Here is a 22,213-nt window from a genome sequence, read left to right as displayed (position 1 = left end):
GCAACAGCACGGGGGGGGGGGGGGGAGACTGCCATGGAGCAGCCTCTGTCCGTGGCAGGCCCAGGTTCACCACAAACAGAGGCTGTTCCATGGGATGCTGGTGCAGCCCCTGTCCATGGTGAGCATAGACAGGGGCTGCTACTATTGCCCTGCACTGCTGCCTCCGTATCAAATAATTGTGTAATCACTAAGGCAATGTTTCCCAATTTTATTTGGCCACAGAACCCTTTTAAACTTGTAAGAATTTCGAGGAGCCGCTGGACCTGAGCTCCACAACACCCTCCACCCCCACCTCATCCCCAGGCCCTCAAGAAAACAGTCTGGCATATGGCGCTGAAAAAGTAAACCACAAATAAGTAAGGATAGTAATAATCAACAAATGCTAAATAAGGTCATGAGATCGACATTCATAAAGCTCAAAAACTAATACAGTAAAACTCCGATGGTCCAGCATCTGATGGTCCAGCACCATCAGGAACCCGGAAGTGCTCCAGGCAGCCAGACCATTGGAGCTACTCTGCCCCCAGCTTCCCCAATTCAGCCGCTGCTAAAACTGACCAGCTGCTGAATCGGGGAAGCCGGGGGCAGAGCAGCTGGAGCGCTGCCCCTCGGGGCTGCGGGACCAACCCGGCAGCACCCCAGCTGTCTCCGATTCAGCTGCTGCTGATACTGATCAGCAGCTGACTCCAGGAAGCCCAGGGCAGAGCTGCTCTGCCCTGGCTTCCTGGAATCAGCCCCTGATCAGTATCTGCAGCAGCTGACTTGGGTACACCTGGGACAGAGCAGCTGGGGTGCTCCCGGGTTGGTCCAGTAGCGCCGAGGAGCGGCGCTGCAGGACCAACCCGGCAGCACCCCAGCTGCTCTGCTGCAGGCGTCCCTGATTCAGCTGCTGCTGAAACTGACCAGCAGCGGCTAAATCAGGGACACCTGGGGCAGAGCCGGACTATCGGAAGGGGGGGCTATGAGGGGTCTGGGGTGGCATCCCCCCCACCCCACTCCAGACCCCTCATAGCCCCCCCTTCCGATAGTCCAGCATATCTGATAATCTGGCACCCCCTGGGTCCTAAGGGTGCCGGATTAACGGAAGTTTACTGTATAAATTATATTGGCAGTTTTCAATGTGAAGACTGGTTTTTCTTCTTTTCTTGGCAAATTCTTTTTATATTTTGTTTAATATGAAAAAGTTGGATTTGTAGATCTGGCACTGCATTCAGTCAACTGCTGTATTATTTTTTGTTGTTGTTGCTGCATAATTCAAGAACCCAGTTTCACACATGTATGTGCTGGTTAATGTTAACAACTGATGCACTTCACATCTTGATAAAGCTGAATATTCTTGACATAAGCCGCCCCAAAAGGTAATCAGAGAAACTCCTTTAAATTTTTGTATTAATTGGCCATCTAAAGTGATTTCGATTATGTTTTCATAATCTTGCATAGAAAAACTGACTGGCTTTTCTGTTATACTTAATGGATTTCAAATCCAGTTATTGTTGTCATTTATGGTTGGAAAATTCTTCATGATGTTTGCAGATCATCTTTGTGATTTACATACAGTGTCCTGTCCAGGAAGAAGAGTACAGGAGAAAGCTTGGGGCAGAGTTGTCTAGCCAGGAGGAAGGGTACAGGAAGTGGTCTTGGGACAGGGTGTCAGGCCAGGAGGGAGGGTTCAGGAGGGTCTTGAGGCAGGGTGTCACAGCAAGATGGGAATGTGGACTCTTGGCAGGGGGGAGCGAGGGGGATATAGGTGCAGGGTCTGGGCATGAGGGGGGAAGCTTACCTGGCTTGGCACCCTGCTGCAGCAGGAAAAGCCTCCAGGCAGCATGCTCTTGTTCCTGAGGGAGAGGGAAGGGATGGAGCTCAGTTCTCCCTTCCCCCACCCCATGCAGTGGGGGACCCAGTGCAGCTGCAGCACCAGGTCATGCTTCCTACTGGAAGGGGGAGGTGGCGGGGGAGTAGAAATCCCAACCTTCCCCACCAGATCAAACTCTGCCACTTCCCCAGCAGGCTGGAGAGGGACACAGAGGAGAGAGAGCAGCAGCACATGGGGGGTAGCAGAGCCCGAGCGCATCCCAAGCGGGGGGGGGGGGTGTAGGAGCAGCAGAGCCTGAGCCGGGTTCCACGCAGGCAGCAGTTTTAAAACGCCACGGTCCAAGAGTGGCTTCTCAGCTCCAGCTAGCCCTCGCACTCCCAGCAGCAGTGGCCACTGTAAAGGCTGCCGCCTACACACGAGGAGGAGGACGCTGCAAGGCACCGGAACAGGGCAGTCCTGCGAGGTGAGGAGGGGCCATACTGTGCGTGGGGGTGGGGCAGCCGCAGTGGGTGGTGGAGTGGCCAAAGCCATGTGCCCCCAGAAGCCCAACCTTGCTGGAAAAGCCCCAATGGGAACTGCCTACGGGTTCTGCAGGGAGTGGGGGAGCAGAATTTTTTCGTGGAACCCGGAGTTCCACTTCACAGAACCCCAGGGTTCTGCGGAGCACCATTTGGGAAACACCGTACTAAGAAACTATTAAGTTTTGATCCCCACAATTCTTTGCAGCCCAGCTTATCTAATCATACTGCTTGAAAGTAAAAGCAATTGGGATTCTACAAGGATCCTGTCGCTCTATTCTTCTTGGAGGCTTTATATTAGCCTTTGGTTTGCAGGTATCTGAAACTGGAAGCTCCGTACTCCTGATAGGTCACAGGGACTTTTTCTTCCTTACTCTACCCCATCAAAAAGCCTCTTCCTAACAGGCTGTGTAAAATGGCTGATTGGGAAAGACAGTCTGCCTAGAAGCTGCTTGGAAGTTTTAAGTAAGAGGGAGAAGAAAGGAACAAGACATACATAACATTCTCTCTCCCTTCCAATAGTTTCACATTTATCAAACTCCCACAAACCAGAAGCTGACAGGAAAGGATTCCCCTCAAAGAGTCTGGGGAAGTATCCTGGCAGAAATCCCAGGAACCTGCTTCTTCTTTCACGTCTACATCTGGCTGAAAAGATTGGTCTGCCGACCAAGTGATATATGGTAATTTTTTCCATTCATGTATATTTTTTCAAGCAATTTGTGTTACTCAGAATGAAGTGACCCATACACATATACAAAATATAAGATATTCTGGACTCATTTTAGTAGTTGTGCTGACCAACAAGTATCTACCACTTCCAACTTACTTTCATCAAACCTTCTGCTCCATCCACCACTGTACTTCCCTAGGCAGGACAGTGTGAAAGTAGAAAGAATTATACTGTAAGAGAAAGATGAATTATGCTGTAATAATTGAATAAGTTGGAGGAATACTGTTTGTCTCTGAACAGGAAGGAGAAAAGTATGTTAATGTTGTTTGTAAGTATGCAGATCAGAGTGCTAAACAGGTGGGCCTGGGATAATAGGAAAAGGAAACATTAGGTATTGCAGAAAACAATAGAGATAACCAGGGAGATATGGACAGGAGATTGCTGTGTGCTTGATGTGGAAATGAAGATACTTGACTAGCCTCATACTAATCATGTGAAGTTTTGCCTCTCTTTTAATCTTGTTAACTTGGCTTTCTTTTGACTGTATAAATCAAGGAGTTTGAACCTTGTATGATACTCACTCACATTTTCTGGGTGCATTTAGCAGAGCGGCTTTGCTAATAAACAGAGCGGTCTGACAAATCTATGAGTTCTGTCTGACTTTGACAAGACAGGTAGTTGTCTGTATGACAACTGCTCCTCTAGATTAACATTAGTTTACTCATCTCACTTCTCTATTATCCCCTCAGAACAGAGAAATGGTCATCGCTCCCTTTCAAGGATAGAAAAAGTCATATTGCTTTTTCAAGCTCACCTTTTTTCTCAGAATATACAACAGATATCCAGGCCTTTATTTAAAACAGTCACTGTAGCATAATTCTGTTCATAGATGTCAAGTTCAAGACTATTTCAATGTTAATAATAGCAAGACACTGGCAGATGTACCAGTCCCACTTACATAAGCAAGAATGAGTGCTAGATGCCAAATATGTTAAAAGCAATAATGAAACCAACATCAAAGGAACAGAAGCATCAGGGAGGGCAAGTTAATTTCTCCCTTCCTATTTTGAATTACTGAGTATGGTCCTCCGCTGAACTGACAATTTGGAATAATTGTGTGAATTGGATACCTCCCTACAGAAGCCAGAAGGAGGGGGAAAAAAAATCAGAAAGTGATCCTTTTAGCCTCAAACTTTTTGGGACAGCCTGAAGATAAATTGCTGTATTTGATCCTCTTTGCTTAAAAAAAATTAAAGACTTCATCCCATCTCAAAGCTGGATTTTAAGAGACTTAATGCATTAGATCTAAACAAAAAAAATATCAGATAAAATTGTACACATTTGAGTTAGTTTATATGCACAATCACACAAAGAACCCACAGCTGAAGGCACTAGAACTACTGGGCCTGTACACTGACTGCATGTCCAATCTCAGTACTCGCGAACATTTAGAAATGCTAATGCATAAACATTGTGCAACCAATATCCATAGACTACAACTCTCTCATATTTCCTCAAATCTGCTCATCCCGTACTTTTACATTGGTTGAAACTAGGTTTAGCTAATCTGACCTAGAATTTAGTATTGTGATTTTACAATAGAATACCTGTATATACTAATGCATTCAGGAGAGATAGTTAAACAACAGGATGCAGTGGATGGAACAAAACAAAGACAATGTCAGCTTTACAAAATCAATCTTCCCTTCCACCCCACCATATAAATTATTTTTAAAAAGCGTTTTAAAACGCCAAATTTGATTCTGTACCTATACTTTCAGGCATTTATAATTTATGCTTTATCATTTATATTTTAGAGTGTGCCTCTCTGCGAGTCTGTTTGTTAAGGAACTCCTCCTAAATAGTAAGAGCTAGGACCACCAAATTTGATATGTAGCTTCCTCTTCTCCTAATGTAAAGCAAGGTCAGTATTTCATTGTGCCAGGAGATCCAGAAGCCCCAGGAAAAGGACAGTTTTCCATAACATGCAAAAAGTGAAAGGCTGCTGTTCCAAAGGACACAATGTGAGAGTGGCACTGGAGGGCCGTGAGCTTGCAGAGGAGTGCTATCATGCAGAGCATCCACTGCAGAGCATTGTACCACCAAGGGAGTGGCCAGCAGGGCTGGAGCTCTGCCATTTTGTCTACTACCAGAAAAGGTAAATGGAGGCCCCCCTGTCTGAGAAACAGCTCCCACCGACTTTCCCCATCCCCAGGTGGGGCCAGGTATGGAGGGAGAAAGCCTCTGCAAATAACACAACAGGTGGGGGTGCACAGACCCTGATACCTTGGGCTGCCCCCAGGGAGAAGCTAGTGTCCACTTCCTGCCCTGCTCTGAGCCCCTGTTCACCCACTGCCCTCACTCCTACACCTCCACCCCTCGCACCTCCAGCCTCCTGCCCTGAGCTCCCCATGTCCGCAAGGCACTGCCTTTACTTCAGTACCCTTCACACTGCCAGCCCCCTGCCCTGAAGAACCCAGGCAATGCCAGGTAAGTCTTCTAATAATTAAAACAAACAAAAGGATGTTTTTCTTCACAGTCAACCTGTGGAACTCCTTGCCAGAGGATGTTGTGAAGGATAGGACTTTAACAGGGTTCTAAAAAGAGCTAGATCAATGCTCAATGAATCTGTCCATGAATCTGTCCATCAATGGCTATTAGCCAGAATGAGTATTAGCCAGCAGGAGAAGAATCACATGAGGATTACCTGTTGTGTTCACTCCCTCTGGGGCATCTAGTATTGGCCACCGTCAGCAGACAGGATGCTGGGCTAGACAGGACATTGGTCTGACCCAGAATGGCTGTTCTTATTAAGAGAATTTATATTATAGTAGCATTTCAGTATGCCACGCAGTATTACAGCCAGTAATGTAGAGCAGTGGCGCTGAACTCTTCCAGACTACTGTACCCCTTTCAGGAGTGCGAGTTGCCATGCATGCCCAAGTTTCATCACACCTAAAATCTACTTGCTTACAAAATCAGATATAAAAATGCAGAAGTGTCATAGAACACTATTACTGAAATATTGCATACTTCCTCATTTTAGCACATAATTCTAAATCAATTGGACTATAAATGTTGTACTCATATTTCAGTGTATAACAGAGAGCAGCATAAACAAGCCATAGTATGTATGAAATTTTAGTTTGTCGTGACTTCACTAGCGTTTTTCTGTAGCCCACTGTACAAATACCTAGGCAAATATCTAGATGAGTTATGGTACCCCATGGAAGATCTCCACATAACCCCAGAGCACACATACCCCTGGCTGAAAAAACACTGAATTAGAAAAGAAGGCAGTATCTCTTTAAATAGATTCAAGACCTCTAGTGGTGCTCACTGTGCTGTAAGTTTCAGAGAACAACCAGAGCAAGAATGTGCATAGATAACTAGGCCTTGAATGCTGTGTATATTTAGTAAACATGTATTTGGACTCCACCATGCCCATGTCATTTCTTCTTACTTTGTTACATAAAGGGCAAATGTCAAGATATCCCGATTGTGCGTAGGGCTATACCAAACACAGCAAGACAGATTCTCCACCACAAAGAGCTAAAACAAGATGCAATATGTGAGTGCAACAAATTATTATTGTTAGATGCTCTATGCCTTGTGACATAGAAGGACAGGTTGTGCTGGTGCGGGGATGGCACTATACATGAAAGAAAATATAGAATCAAATGAAATAAAAATCTTAAGAGCCAAAGTATTCTATACAATCTCTAAGGATAGTAATTTCATATTCCAATAATAAGACTATAGCAGCAGGGATATATTATCAACCACCTGATCAGGATAGCGATAGTGACTATGAAATGCTAAGAGAGATTAGAAAGGCCATCAAAATAAAAAAATTCCATAAAAGTGGGGGATTTCAACTATCCCCATATTGACTGGGTACACATCACCTCAGGACAGGATGCAGAGATAAAATCTCTTGATACCCTAAATGACTCCTTCTTGGAGCAGCTGAAACCCTCAAGAGAGAGGCAATTCTAGATTTAGTCCTAAATTAAGTGCAGGATCTGGTCCAAGAGGTAAATATAACCGGACCATGTGGAAATAGTGACCATAATGCAATAAAATTTAACATTCCTGTGGTGGGAAAAACATCTTAGCAGCCTAACACTGTGGCATTTAATTTTATAAAGGGAAACTACACAAAAATGAGGAGGGTAGCTAAACAGAAATTAAAAGGTACAGTGACAAAAGTAAAACCTCTGCAAGCTGCAGGGAAACATTTCAAAGACACCATAATAGAGGCCCAACTTAAATATATACCCCAAATTAAAAACACAGTAAGAGAACCAGAAAAGTGCCACCGGGGTTTAACAACCAAGTAAAGGAAGCAATGAGAGATAAAAAGGCATCTTTTAAAAAGTGGAAGTCAAATCCTACTGAGGAAAATAGGAAGGAATATAAATGTTGTCAAATTAAATGTAAAAATATAATCAGAAAAGTCAAAAACGAGTTTGAAGAGCAGCTAGCCAAAAACTCAAAAAGCAATAGTAAATTTTTTTTAGTACATCAGAAGTAGGAAGCCTGCTAATCAACCAGTGGGGCCTTTGAATGATCGAGATACTAAAGAAGCACTCAACGATGATCAAGTCATTTTGGAGAAGCTAAATGTATTCTTTGCTTCAGTCTTCCTGGCTGAGGATATTGGGAAGATTCCCAATTCTGGGCCATTCTTTCTAGGTGTCAAATGTGAGGAAAGGTCTCAGACTGAGGTGTCATTAGAGGAGATTTTAGTACAAATTGATAAACTTAGTAGTAACAAGTCACCAGAACCAGATGGCATACACCCAAGAGTTCTGAAAACTCAAGTGTGAAGTTGAGGAACTATTAACTGTGGTTTGTAACCCTATCCTTTAAATCAGCTTCTGTACCTCATGACTGGAATATAGTGAACATAATGCCAATATTTAAAAAGGGCTCTAGAGGCGATCTTGGCAATTACAGAACGGCAACATTGAAACTATAGTAAAGAATAAAATTGTCAGACACGTAGATGAACAAAATTTGTTGAGGGAAAGTCAACATGGTTTCTGTAAAGGAAAATTATGCCTTACTCATCTCCTAGAGTTCTTTGAGGGGGTCAACAAGCATGTGGACAAGGGGGATCTAGTGGATATAGTATACTTAGATTTCCAGAAAGCATTTGACAAGGTCCCTCACCAAAGGCTCTTAAGTAAATTAAGTTGTCATGGGATAAGAGAGAAGATCTTCTCATGGATTGACAACTGGTTAAAAGACAGGAAACATAGGAGGAATAAATGGTAAGTTTTCAGAGTGGCAAGTGGTGTCCCTCAAGGGTCTGTCCTGGGACCAATCCTATTCGACTTATTTATAAATGATCTAGAGCAGTGGTGTGCAACCTGTGGGTTGCGACACCCAGGGGGGGTCATGGGTGTCTTCCTGGGGGGTTGCGGCACATAGATCCGGTCGGCTGGGAGCTAGGCCCGGTGGCTGGCGGCCATGCAGCGCTTAGATCCAGCTGGCCAGTGGCTGGGCCTAGTGGTTGGTGGCCCCTGCAGTGTGGCGCCCAGATCTGGCCGGCTGGGGGCTGGGCCCAGTGGTTGGCGGCCCCTGCGGTATGGGGCTTGCAGATCAAAAAAGGTTGCACACCACTGATCTAGACAAAGGGATAAATCGTGAGGTGGCAAAATTTGCAGATGATCCCAAACTACTCAAGATAGTTAAGACCAAAGCAGACTGTGAAGAGCTTCAAAAAGTTCTCACCAAACTAAGTGACTGGGCAACAAAATGGCAAATTAAATTTAATGTTGATAAGTGTAAAGTAATATGCATTGGAAAAAATAATCCCAACTATACATACAATAAGATGGGGACTAGTTTAGCTAGAACTATTCAAGAGAAAGATCTTGGAGTCATTGTGGATAGTTCTCTGAAAACATCCACTTAATATGCTGCTGCAATCAAAAAAAGCAAATAGAATGCTAGGAATCATTAAAATAAGGGACAGAGATTAAAACAAAGACTATTTTATTGCCTCTATATAAAACTACGGTATGCCCACATCTTGCATACTGCATACAGATGTGATCGTCTCATCTTAAAAAACATATCTTGGAATTGGACAAGGTAAAAAAAAAGGGCAAGAAAATGATGAGGGGTTTGGAACTGGTCCCATCTGAAAAGAGAATAAAGTGACTTGGACTTTTCATCTTAGAAAAGAGGAGACGAAGATGAGATAGGATACAGGTCTACAAAACCATGACTGGTATGGAAAAGTAAATAAGGAAAAGTTATTTACTTATTCCCACAATATAAAGAACTAGGGGTCACCAAATGAAATTAATAGGCAGCAGGTTTAAAACAAAAGGAAGTTTATCTTCATGCAGTGCACAGTCAACCTGAGGAACTTCTTGCCAGAGAACGTTGTGAAGACTAGGACTTTAACAGGATTCAAAAAAGAGCTAGATAGATTCATGGATTTTAGGTCCATCAATGTCTAATAGCCAGGATGAGTAGGAATCGTGTCCCTAACCTCTGTTGGCCTGGAAATGGGTGAAAGGAGAAGGATCATGTGAAGATTACCTGTTGTGTTCCCTCCTGGTATTGGCCACTGTCAGCAGACAGGATACTGGGCTAGATGGACCTTTGGTCTGCCCCAGTATGTCTGTTATGTTCTTATGAGCATCTGTCTCAAGAAATAATGTAAAAGGTTTTGTTCACTCGGGTAGTCGAGTGGAGTATTTGACTACTTGCTTACTGCCCCCCCACTTGCTGCCTTTATGAGAGGCAGTAAAGGGAGGGAAACAAGAGATGGTGCTAGGATGAAGCTGGCTTAAAAACCAGGTTGAGGCTTGCCGCAGGCAGAGGCTGCTCCAGCAGCAGCCCCTGTCTGCAGGGGTCCCAATGGGGAGCTAGCCCCCCCCCCATGGACAGGGGCTGATGCCAACAAGAAGCCCCTGCTCGTGGTGGCCCATTCGTGGCCGCCGTTAACAGGGGCTGCTGGACTTGGCGCAAGCCAGTCCTGGCTTGTGCTGGTCCAGCACTCTGCGGGTCTGCATTTTAAATGTAGTAAAATGCAGACCCGCAGCAGGGGTGACTGGTCAGTCCCGGCTTGAGCCGGCTCTGGGAGCTACTCCCACTGTGGCTCTGCAGAGTGGTCCTTATCGACTAATCATGTAGTCACCACAAATTGTATCGACTACACGATTAGCTAAATAACCACAATTTAACATCCTTAGATACAAGTAAAAGATGCCAACTCCCAGAGGAATTCAACATTTTTGGATATTCAGGGACTGAGAAACTCTAAATTATCTAGAATTCAGTTAATTTGATTTACAGTATATTTTAAGTTATTCCTTTTGATTAAACAAACCATACTGTAAGAAGCAAGTGTTTCCATACCCCCACATCTCTTCCAGACTGTCAACATAGCAGCAGAAACCGTTTATACTTTGGGCAAAAGGGTGGCCCAGACAAACAACTAAGTATTATTAATTGCCAATGCCATTAAAGCTAGCCAAACAAGAGAGGAAAGAATTTGGAAGTTATTTTGTTTGAAGTCATTCTTGGAAATCACAAGGTCTGATAATTTCAAGCCAGCCTGAAGCTTGGTCTCATTTAGGGATGTGAATTGTTAACCAGTGGGCTGGAGGACCACCCCCTCCCTGCTCTGCCCGCCACAGGCAGGGACACTCCAGCGTGGCCAGAGCAGCCCCCACTCCCACCCTTCTTTAATCAGTTAACCGGTTAAACATAATGTTTAACTGTTTGACCGGGATTTTATATCCTTAACCTGATTTAGAGTCTAAGGTTTTGTCTATGCATTGGACCCAATAACGGCACAGCTCTATGTCCGCGGCTGCGCCACTCTAAGGTCTCCTGTGTAGCCTCTCTGTGCCAGCAGTAGAGCTCTCCTGCTGGCATAATTGAACAGTCCCTAACGAGCAGCAGTAACTTCATCAGCAGGAGACACTAGAGGATAGAGTGATGTGTACACCAGTGCTTTTGTTTGTGAAATTTATGTCAGTAAGTGGTGCATTTTTCCACACCTTTGACTAATAAAAGTGCTAGTGCAGACAAAGCCTCAGAACAGGAGCTCCTGAACTTTAACAAAGGCTCTGAAGTAGACCTTTTCTATGGATTTCAGGAAGGGATTCAAAACATGTTTCAATTTCGTTATCTGTGAAATGCAGATAATAGCCATCTACCTCTTAATAGTATGAAGGACTAGCATCTGTAAGTGCTTTCAAGATCAGTATTTTGCCAACCCCCACCTATGATATGAAAAGGTTTCAAGTTAGAAGAGCTGTGCAGTCCATAATCGAGAACATAGTATTTTTTCCCTCTATTATGGCTTTGAGAAGTAGAAATGGGTTTAAGTTTTCACAAAAGCACAGCAGAGTAGGAAAAATAATTAGCAAATTCAAGTGAAATATTTATGCTCTAATAAAGGGAACGTAACCTGCTTCTATCCAACCTCATGCAATTTACCCATTTCATAGGATTAATTATTGATGCACTCCAACATTATCTGCAAGATCAGTGGAGCTATGTGGCTTTACATCAGCTGAGGATTTGACCCTTTATGTAAAAAGCAGCAACTATGCACCTCCCTAGTCTCTCCTACCCCTATTCACTATGCACTGAGAGATGAGAAAAATGGCAGCTGTGAAAGAGCGATGTCTCAGAGATCTGGATGGTTTTTGCCCCACCTGTCCAGCTCATTCCAAGTGAGCAGTTACTCTATTTCTTATGCATCCAACACCACAGTACCTGAATCAGTTTGATGCACTCACAGCCCTCATACCAACTAAGGATAAAGGGGACAAAAGACAATGTTCCCTATAAACTGACTACTTAGGCAGCCACCCAGGAAAATATGCTATTCTGCTGATTAGCAGACCACAGACAGCAGCATGTTTTTCTACTTGGAGTTCACTACCACACATGTATGGGTTCACATAGCAAAATGTATGCCACACATGGATGGAAAAAATTAGGGGAAATATTGACAACTAAGCTGATGTGGAGCGTTCCTGATGAAGATCTTCCCAGGACCAATGAGTGCACTCCACACGTGGCAAATACATTACTTTTTGAGCAGTATTTTGAAAACATTAGATTCATCCTGATACCTCAGTGACAGAGACCTAAAAAGCTGGAAACAAGACACTCTCTATTGACCAAGTAATCAGGATTCCAAACCATACATCAGAGTACTGTAATAACTCATTTTGGTCAGTAATACCATAATTTACTCTCTATATAGTGGAATCCAGTGCTCTTTTTGGTGACAGTACTGCCGGTATGCTGTACCAGCACCTCCAGTCAGAGCTCAACAACTTTTCCCCTGGAGTACCAGAACTTCTTTTTTTTTTAAACACAAAACAAGCACTGGTGGAATCTAAGGAGGCAACCCTATGTTAAGCAACCATTTGAAAGCATCCCCAGTTACCACTCCACCCTTAGTGTGACCTGGCTTCAAACTCCACTATGCCCATATGCCGTCCAAACTCTCCCTATTTCTTAGACTGGACTGGGCAATAATTTTTGACCAGAGGCCACTAAAATTTTTTTTGAATAGGCCCAGGGCTGCCCTGGAGGGGGCAGACGGGGCAGAGACAGTACACTTCTGTGTTTCCCCACCCTGAGACCCTGATTGATCTGTGGGTGGAAAAGCACAAGTAGTATTTGCCCCTCCCCCTGAAAAGAACTGCCAGCTGTTCTGAACAGCTGTGCCCCAGCACCTGTGCCCCAGCAGTGGGAGGAGACTTTGCATGCTCCTGCCCTGCCCCCAGGTCAATCAGGGCCCGGGGGCAGGGAGAGCATGAAGTCTCTTGCTTCCTGCCCTCTGGCTTGCGGTGCTTAGAGTCAACCACCAGGGTTAACTCCAAGTGCTGTGCACCCCCCTAACCCCCATCCCTAGGCCCTGATTGGCCTGGGTGTGAGGTAGAGGTAGGACCTCCATGGGCCAAATCTGTCTTAGAGAGTCCCAAGGCAAACTCCAAACCCAGGCTGTAATGTCACAGATGTAGATTTTTAATAGAACTAATCACTCATTTAGGTTGAGGCAGTTTTTTAAACTAGCATCAGGAGGTGTATCAACATTATTTTACTTTCTAAGCACAATTTCAAAGCAGAAGAGTGAACAAAAAAAAATTAGGCTGCTCAAGACTGATTTCACTTAATATCCACACTATATTATGCGCCAAACCCATTTAGAGTGGGAGTGACTTGCAAAACTTATAGGGCCAGATTCCTCCATCCTTACTCACTTTGAGTCATCCCACTGAAATCAATGGGAATCATCAACAAGCTACTCATTGCAATTAAAAGTAGGCGAATCAGGTCCAAAGAGAACAGGAACAGTGGAACTCAGAGTCAGGATCTACTCAGGACAGAGGAGAGTTCCGAAAGGTTTCATGTAGCCACTTATGTAAATCATGCAGTCGGGTGAAAAACAAAAAGAGAGAGAACAAAACTTCAGACTTATTTAAAAAAGGATTGCTCATTGAAGAGGCCGTCGCAAAGTTAGGAGACTGTCCACAATTATACAATCTTAGACAGACACTTCAATAGCAAACGAGGTAAGACATTCAACCTGAAGCTGCAAAAAAGCTATCATCTGTTACTTTTTCGGCTGTTTGGGATTTTGAGGACAAAGACAAAAGTTTTTTATAAAGTTAGAGCCTATTTCAGTTGATTAGGTAGCTTCCTCCTGCTTGCAATCCCTCTTCCTATAACCACTGTTTCGATTAAAGAATAAAGTTAAATAGCTCCGACACATCCGGCAAACGAGTTTGCACCCAAGGAAGTGGGAGAGCGAAGAAACATTAAAAACGGTTAATCCCGAAGAAGGAAGACTTTGCGGGTGCCTTTATTGTATGGATGTTTACACCCTACCTGGGTGGAGTTGAGGAACAAACTCTCCTCTCCATTCACGAGGCTCCCCGGAGCGCTGACAGCGCCTCCCCATCATCTTACCTTCACCCTCGTTGTCCACTCGCTGCTTCCTTTCGCCACTCTCATTCCCCTGCCCTCCCCCTCGCCCAGCCCCAGCACAACCCCTGCTCCCTTCGGGTCCCCACTTCCCCAACTCGGTCCCAAACCCTCCTTCTCCTCCCGCCCGACGGCCCCCCCCCCAGCAGCTATGCGCCCAGCCTGCCGCCTCCCTGTAGCGCCCCCGCTTCTCTTCTCCCCCTAAAGCCTCCCCTCATGCCCCAGCACCCCGCCCGTCCCACCAGCGCCCCTCCTCCGCGCACACATCCCTCCGCTCACCTTCCCTGGCTTTCAGCAGCACCGTGTTGGCTACGATGTTCTCGATCTCCATGATCAGGTCTGCGACCCCCTCCGTCCCCTCACAGCCGCCACCTTCTTCGCCCCTTCCTCCTGCCCCGCCACCGCCGGGACCCCCGGTCTCCACTCATCCGGCCCCGGAGGCTAATGCCGGGCTCTCCGCTCTCCCATCACTCGCACCTCGCTCACTCACCGCCCCCTCCCTCCTCTGTTCAGGGGGGCGGAGAAACGGGACGGGCGGGGCCTGCCCACAACTGGGCAGTGCTATGCCTCGCTTCCCGCCTCACGCCTGGTGCAGTCCCCTCTCGAAGACTACAGCTCCCAGCAGGCAGTGCGTTCTCCCGGCGCTCTGTTGTGTCAAAGCGGATTCGTTAGTAACTAGGCGTCAGCACCCGTGCTCGGTGTTGCATGCTGGGAGTGATAGTTCGTCACCTCACTGGCAAGGGGTGGAGCGTTGCATGCCGGGTTATACAGTCGTATCGTTCATGCCGCTCTGCTCTCCGGCAGAGCTTAGTCACTGCTACCGCTAAGTCCCGCGAGAGACGTGGCCGCGTTGCTGCAGCTTAGCTTGCTCTGTACGTAGCGTGAGCGGCAGGTCGCAGGCCGGCTCGTTAGAGACCCTGGTCGACCCTATAGGTCTCACGCTACGTAGACGATCTCGCGTGACGTGGTGTGTGCGGACACTGCGGGGGGGCAGCTCGGAACGGTTTCAGGTCTGGGGGGCCCTTGTCGCCATTTTGTTTAGTGTGCCCCCCCCCCCCGCAGTTCCTGCGCAGCCCCTGTGCTTCAGGCGCCTGGCTCCTCATGCTGCTGAGCGAGTGCTGACCCCGGACACACACACGCTGCACGATGGGGAAGGCAGCTAAGCAGAGGAGAAAAGGCCAAGTGGCTGCCAGGCCCAAGGGCCCGAGTGGGGCGGGCACGAGCATGGTAAAGAACAACCCTTTCGAGGTGAAGGTCAACAAGCAGAAGTTTCATATCTTGGGACGGAAAACCAAACACGACGTGGGGCTGCCGGGCATCTCGCGCTCCAAAGCTGTCAAAAAGGTAAGAGAGGAGAAGGGCGAGCCCCAGGTGAGGGCAAGGTGGGGATCCCACCAGTCTGGAGCAGGCCCCTGTGGCCAGATTGGGGCAGTGGTGGTGCACACACCCCCAGGTTGTGTAAATGATGGCATGTAGGCGATGTGATCTCAGAGTTTGGAGCAGGCCCCCGAGGGTTTGATAGCACAAATCTCACCAAGACTGCCCTTATGTTGGGGTACAACCACATTGTCAGATGGTACAGTATAGCCCCAGAGCAGAGTATAGGCAGGTGAGTAGGGATTTTTTTGTAGTCTTTGTTATTCACTTGCTCTGTGACTTTTGGTAAGTCTATTCTACTTATTGAGAGTGCTGATAACAATGAACATCTAAGGGTGTCAGTGAAGACTGAAGCTCCATTGTAAGTAACCTATATAAACATGAGTATGTTGCCTCTGCTCTGGAAAGTTGTCAAGCAAAAAGCATGCTTTGTCCCTTCATTTCTCTGACTTGAAAATAAGGATGACTTTTATCTCAAGGATTGTAAGACCTGAAACCATTTGGGGCTCTCAGATGAAAAATGCTATAATCTAAAGAACTATACATCCTATCAGGAGCTACTGCTAAGGGGGAGACACAAGGGGACACCTACCATGTGACTGGTATCCCCATGTGACTCCTCCGTGTACCACCCTAGTGTGGGGAAAGGCTGTGACAGTAACCTGCTCTGCTCCTCCTGGTCCCTGCTCCACCCTCTGTTTTCCTTTTCCCCACTCCTGTCCCCAATAAGGGCTGTGACTGGTTTACCAGTTCTGGTTACGCTGTAGGGCAGTGGTCCCCAACCTTTTGGGGCTGCTGGGTGCCCGGGGGCAGGGTTGCTCACATGCTGCATGCCCAGAGCTAGCGCCACCCATGCGCCGCACTCCCGGGGCTGGCGCTGCACGCTCAGGGTTGGGGCCGCCCATACACCACCGCGCACCCGGGACCAGAACAGCCCATGTCCCGTGTGCCCGGGGGCGGGGCCACCACCGCCCATGTGCTGCGTTCCCGGAGCCAGCACTGACCATATGCTGCGTGCCTGGGGACAGTGCCGCCAATGCGCCCAGGGGCCGGCACCGCCCACACGCCTAAGGGCAGGGCTGGCACCAATCACTCAGCGGGCGCACAGAAATGGCCCGGCGAGTGCACAGAAATGGCCTGGCGGGCGCCATGGCAAGGACCACTACTGTAGGGGCTGGAGCAGATTCCCTCACACCAGGGGCAGGTAGCTGCACCAGCCCTGTGTGGCTCACCACAGGCAGGGGCTGTTCTGACCGGCGTACTGGAGCAGTCCTTGCCCGTGCAGGGGGGCGAAGCTTTAATCAGTTAACTTACTACACAAAATGTTTAACCAGTTAACCAATTAAATGAGATTTTACATCCCTAGCCCATACCTCACCCCTGAGCGACATGTCCTGTGTGGACTAGTGGTAGTCTGATGACAGCAGCAAGGGTGTGCCCCACCTGCACTCATTGGCAGCAGCAAGAGGGAAGCAGAGGGACACAGCCCTAGTCCTCATCCTGCTCCTCCCCCCCGCCGCACTTTCCAGCTAGAAGCAGAGCAATGTAGCCAGGCACAGGAGGAGAGGAGCGGGTTGGGTCACATCCCTCTGCTTCTTCCCCACTGCTGCTAGTGGCTCCCCATCTAGTCCCCTAAACTGACTAGAGGCTCTGGTGCCACCAGGTACTGGCCACTTGCTCCTCCCATCCGTAGCATTGTGGGGATACATACTCCCTCATTAGTCTTAAACTCATCACCCCTGCATCCTATACATTCACAACTTGAATGCTGCATGCATATCTGGTCCCACCCACCATCTCAAAAAAAAAAAAAAAAAAAAAACCTGGAAAAGGTACAGAGAAGGCTGACGAAAATGATTGGGGGTATGGAACAACTTCTGTATGAGGAGAGATTAAAACAACTAGGACTGTTCAACTCAGAAAAGAGATGACTAAGGGGGGATATGATCAAGGTCTATAAAATCTTGACTGGCATGGAGAAAGTAAATACGAAATTTTATTCCTTCACATAACACACTCAATTAAATTAATAGATTGCAGGTTTAACTGTGACCAATGAACCCCAGGCTTGGGGATGTTGTGAAGGCCAAAACTATAACAAGGTTCAAAAAAGAACAAGGTGAGTTCCTAGTGGTAAGGTCCCTCAATGGCTATTCGCTAGAGCAAGGATGCAACATCATGCTTTGAGAGTTCCTAGCCTCTTTTTGTCAGAAACTGCTGGGAATGAACAACAAGAGATGGATCACTTGTTGATTGCCTATTATTTTCATTCCTACTGAAATACCTGACATTAGCTACTGTCATAAGACAGGATACCTGGTTAAAAGGATTATTGGTATAATCCAGTGCGGTCATTCTTTACTACAAAATCCATTTTTATGATTATTAATATTGTTGTTGATCCAAGCTGCACTGATCAAACTGGTTACTCCTGGGAGAATTCTGCACCACTGCAGCACAGCAGAAAACTGCCCCTTGCAAATTATTTACTTTTGGTAGAAAATGGTTTCCTGTGTGAAAGCAAAAAAGAAACTGCACTCCCCAGTAGCTCAGACATGTCTGTCTAGGCAGTGGTGGGGGAGAGGTAAATCATTGGGGAGGGAGGAGAGAGATCTAGGGATGTCCCAGACATCCAAGAATGTTAATCCCAGCTGGATGGGTGGTGAGAGGAAGAAAATAGAGATGTTGCACACTACACAGAGCCTCTCGCCCTGCTTTGGGAGCTCCTCTCACCCAGAATCCCAGCTCGCTGAGCCCAAGCAGCTGCATCTTGACCCCCCAACCCCACCAAGACCCACTCTCCAGCCACCACTATGGAACCCTAACCACTTTCACCTGGACGCCCCTTCAGAGTTCCATTCCCCACATACTGAACCCCTGTGCATCCAGATTCCCTGTACCTGGGCCCCCCACTGAGGTGCCTGCGTCCGAGATGGTGCCCTGGTACTCTTGAGGGAATTCTGCACACACAAAATTTAAAAATTTAAAACTGCAAAGTTCACATTTTTATGTTAGAGTAATACAATAACACAATAACCAGATAATGACTGTATTTTCAATTATTTTGGCAATTTATTTCAAAATACTGGTCATCGAATAATTGAAAACAGTGTGATTATATTGTGTTATTTTGACACAAAAATATACAGAATTTTGTGGAATTTTTAATTTTTTGGTTTTTGTGTAACATGCTCTTAAAATCTCCAGTGATGAAGATTCTGCAGCATCTAGACAATTTATTCCAGTACTTAACACCCTGACAGGAAGTTTTTCCTAATCTCCAACCTAAACCTCCCTTGTAATTTAAATCCTTTGCTGCTTGTCCTGTCCTCAGATGTAAGGGAGAATAATTTATCTTTCTGCTCCTTGTAACAACCTTTTAGAATCCTGAAAACTGTTAAATCCCCTTTGTATTCTCTTTTCCAAACTGAACAAACCTAATTTCTTTCAATCTTCCCTCATAGGTCATATTTTCTAGATCTTTAATTAGTTTTGTCTCTGTCAACATTCTCTAATTTGTCCACGTCTTTCCTGAAATGTGGCACGCAGAACTGGACATGGTACTCCAATTGAGGCCTAATCAGCCTGGAGTAGAGCAGAAGAATTACTCCTAATGTCTTGCTTATAGCACTCTTGCTAATTCATCATAATATCAAATACATGTAGAAAATCTAACACAAATGCAACCAAACTGATTCGTATATGATTCAGGCCTACACTCCAAGAAAGGTAATAATGTACCTTAGTGGAGCCACAAATTAATGGTATGTATATACATCAGTGCCACAACTGCAGCTATGCCACTATAATGTAAAGACTAGAGTGTCATGTGTTTTCCATTGCTATGGTAAATCCATGTTCTCAAGAGGCAGTAGCTAGGTTGACAGTAGAATTCTTATGTTGCCCTAGCTGCATCTCCACATGTCATTACAGTTTTTACAGCCCTGAGCAATATATGTAGATTGATCTCTATTTTTTATCTATAGACTAGGGATACAAGGAGTTAACCAGGTGATACTTACTGGTTAACAGACAGCCTGACTGGGCTGGAGCCACCACCCACTGTGTGGTGGGCCTAGCTGAAGCAGCCTCACAGTGAGGTAGGACCAGCCTGAGTAGCTTCCACCCATGACACAGCAAGCTCAGCTTGGCCGGGCCGGGCTAAAACAGCCCCTCGCCTGCATCTTGCTACAGGTGGGGGGCTGTGACAGCCAGGCCAGGGCTGCTGTATGGTGCTGCAAAAGTAGGCTTGCTCCATAGTTAACCAGTTAAACATAATGTTTAATTGGTTAACTTTTTAAATAACAATTTACATCCACACGATACACCAGGCTTCAAACACAATTCAGATTTCCCCAAATGGTCTATATCAGTGTTTCTCAATGACTGATCCATGGACTTCAGCTGGTCCGTGGCAGCCTCCTTTCCAGCCCCTCAGATTTCACTGACACAGTTTAGGAATACGACAACAACCTGTCCCTGGTCTCAAAAAGGTTGAGAAATACTCATCTATGCTAGGAGAAGTTAGGCTCCAACCCTGCAAAATACTAATTTCATTTGTATTTGTATTCTCTTTGATTTCAATTTGAGGATGTACTTAAGTTGGCAGAGTTAGGGCCTGAGACATTTTAATTTATGGGAATTAAATTATCGGAGAAGGCCAAAAGGAATAAGCCTGGTTTACCAAGGACCTGCACTTAAAGTGAACATTGATTGTTTTTTAAATATAAAAGTTTCCCCTTATTAGAAAGGAAATGGTTAGGCATTATTAGAAAGGAAATGGCAAGTAGATTTTAGCCTGGCGGGGCTGCGCAGTGCGGTCTGCGCATGCGCAGCGTGCTCTTCCGCGCAACTGGCAAGCAGGGCTCGCCACTGCTTGGCGAACCCTGTTCATGCACATATTCAGGCTGTCTTCTGTCAATTCCAGGGCAGGAGGCTAGGGTTATAGGGTGTGCAAGAGGCAGGTCTGCAGTGTATGAGGGACTTAGGGCAGGGGATTTGGGTGTATGATGGACTCAGAGTGTAAGGTTGCGGCGTGGGGGGTGAAGAATAGGGGTGTTAAATTTAGTTTAATCGACTAATCAATGGAATTTCTATCGATTAGTTGATAAGCAGGAGAACCACAGTGGCCTGGGACTGGGCGCAAGCCAGTAATCAGATGGTTCCTGGCTCGTGCCCAGTCCCTGCTATTCCCTTGACCCCTGCAGACACAGTGCTAGGGCATACCGGTTTTTAAGATGACTCTCCCTAGCTTCCACTCCTGCTCCCTTTGATAGAGGCAGCAAGTGGGGGGGAAGTGATTAGTCAAGGGACTAATCAACTATCTGATACGCTTATGGTTGTCGGATAGTCGACTAGTTGCCTATATCCCTAGTGCTGGAGTGTTATGGCAGGGGACTGGGAACGTGGGGTTGCAGGGCTCTGGGAATGTGAGGGTATGAGGGGCTCAGGGCAGGGAGTTCAGGTATATGATGGGCTTAGGGTTGGGGAGTATAAGGAGTGCAGGAGAGTTATGGCAGGGGGCTGCAGATTCGGGGGTGCGGGATTCTAGAGTGTGGGGCTCAGGGCACGGGGTTCAGATGTATGATAGGCTCAGGGTTGGTATGTGGGGGGTGTTGGCTTGGCTTCATATTTAAATAAAGTAAAACATTATTTAACCAACACACAAGGTTTCAACATTGTCTTTATTTATGGTAGGAGTTGGTCCCTGACCCAAAAAAGGTTCCCACTGACCCACAGAAAAATCAGTCGGGGACCACATAAGTGAGAAGCAAAGAAAAACCCCTCCAAAAATTCCCAACCCTCACTGATGTGGCCCCCCACTGAAACACCACACTCCCCGGGTGCTCCAGCCCTATGGTGGGTGGAGGGGCTGGAAGGACTGAGGTTCAAGGTGTCAAGCCAGATTTACTCTTCTGGGGTTCCAGGGTTAGTGGATTTTGTGTGCCCCCTTAGGCTCTGGGGTGGGGCCATAAATGAGGGGTTAAAAGTGTGGTACATGGCTGCAAGTGAATGGGATAGATGGGGTGCAGGGTTTGGCTGGGAGGTGAGGTCTAGGGCAGGATGAGGGTGCAAGGTATGGGTGGAAGGTAGGGTACAGGAGCAGGCCAGGAGTAAGGTATCTATCCGGGGGAAGAGGGCAGGAGAAATGGAGGGGGCAGGGTGTCTGGCCGGGAGGAGAGGGCAGGAGCGGCCTCGGGGCAGAGTGCCTGGCCAGGGTTTGGGGGCAGGGTATCTGGAGAGAGGGTGAGAGGGGATGAGCAGGGTCTGGGCATGAATGAGTGATGGGAGGTACTTGTTTTTGCACCATATCACAGGCATCATGTAACATGGCCTCCTGCTGCTTCCATTTATGGGAAGGAAGCCTCCAGGAAGGATTTACAGGGGAAGCCTCCAGGAAATGTGTATCTGGGGAAGGAAAATGGCAGCACGCATGGAGCCCTTTTTTAGTTCTGCTTGTTCCGTGCACTCAAGGGGAAGAAAAAGGGCAGCACACAGCCATTTTTTACTCAACTTGTTCCCTGCGCATGCTGGATCCAGCAGGGAAGCCTTGGAGCTTTCTTTCCTCTCCACTTAACTTAAGCACAATACTTCTGTATTAAATCTGTGTTAAAAGTAAATTTATTTTTTTCTTCAAATTCTCACTATGATGTACATACCATCCATCAGCAAACAGAATTTAGAGATATACTTCAAAAGAAAACCAAATCTATCTGAGAAATACTACAGCACAAGCAAAACTGTTGTTTAGGTTATCGTTGCATATATTTTGAATACCGTTGAGAAGCCCTCTATAAAATAGTTACTTTGAGTAATGGTAATCAATGAAAGGGTCTGCCTTATATCTGTCAAGAT

General features: G+C 46.5%; 2 protein-coding genes across 4 annotated transcripts in view; one reads left to right on the top strand and one right to left on the bottom strand.

Annotated features, from left to right (window-relative positions):
- The window catches only part of GRK4 (G protein-coupled receptor kinase 4), a 95,325-nt gene extending 80,743 nt beyond the window's left edge, over positions 1-14,582 (bottom strand). For all 3 annotated transcript variants that reach the window (XM_006128265.5, XM_075930838.2, XM_025187342.3), the window contains exon 1: positions 14,261-14,582. In XM_006128265.5, the coding sequence (XP_006128327.2) occupies positions 14,261-14,312 (52 nt within the window). In that variant the 5' untranslated portion in view covers positions 14,313-14,582. The remainder of the gene's footprint in view (positions 1-14,260) is intronic.
- Positions 14,583-14,845: 263 nt separating this feature from the next.
- The window catches only part of NOP14 (NOP14 nucleolar protein), a 52,444-nt gene continuing 45,076 nt past the window's right edge, over positions 14,846-22,213 (top strand). Inside the window, exon 1 of the mRNA XM_075930837.2 lies at positions 14,846-15,325. Coding sequence (XP_075786952.2) covers positions 15,128-15,325 — 198 coding nt within the window. The 5' untranslated portion in view covers positions 14,846-15,127. The remainder of the gene's footprint in view (positions 15,326-22,213) is intronic.

This window comes from Pelodiscus sinensis, chromosome 4 (assembly GCF_052426305.1).
Source record: "Pelodiscus sinensis isolate ZL-2025 chromosome 4, ASM5242630v1, whole genome shotgun sequence".
Lineage (NCBI taxonomy): Eukaryota > Metazoa > Chordata > Testudines > Trionychidae > Pelodiscus > Pelodiscus sinensis.
This window is presented reverse-complemented; position numbering and strand designations above follow the sequence as displayed.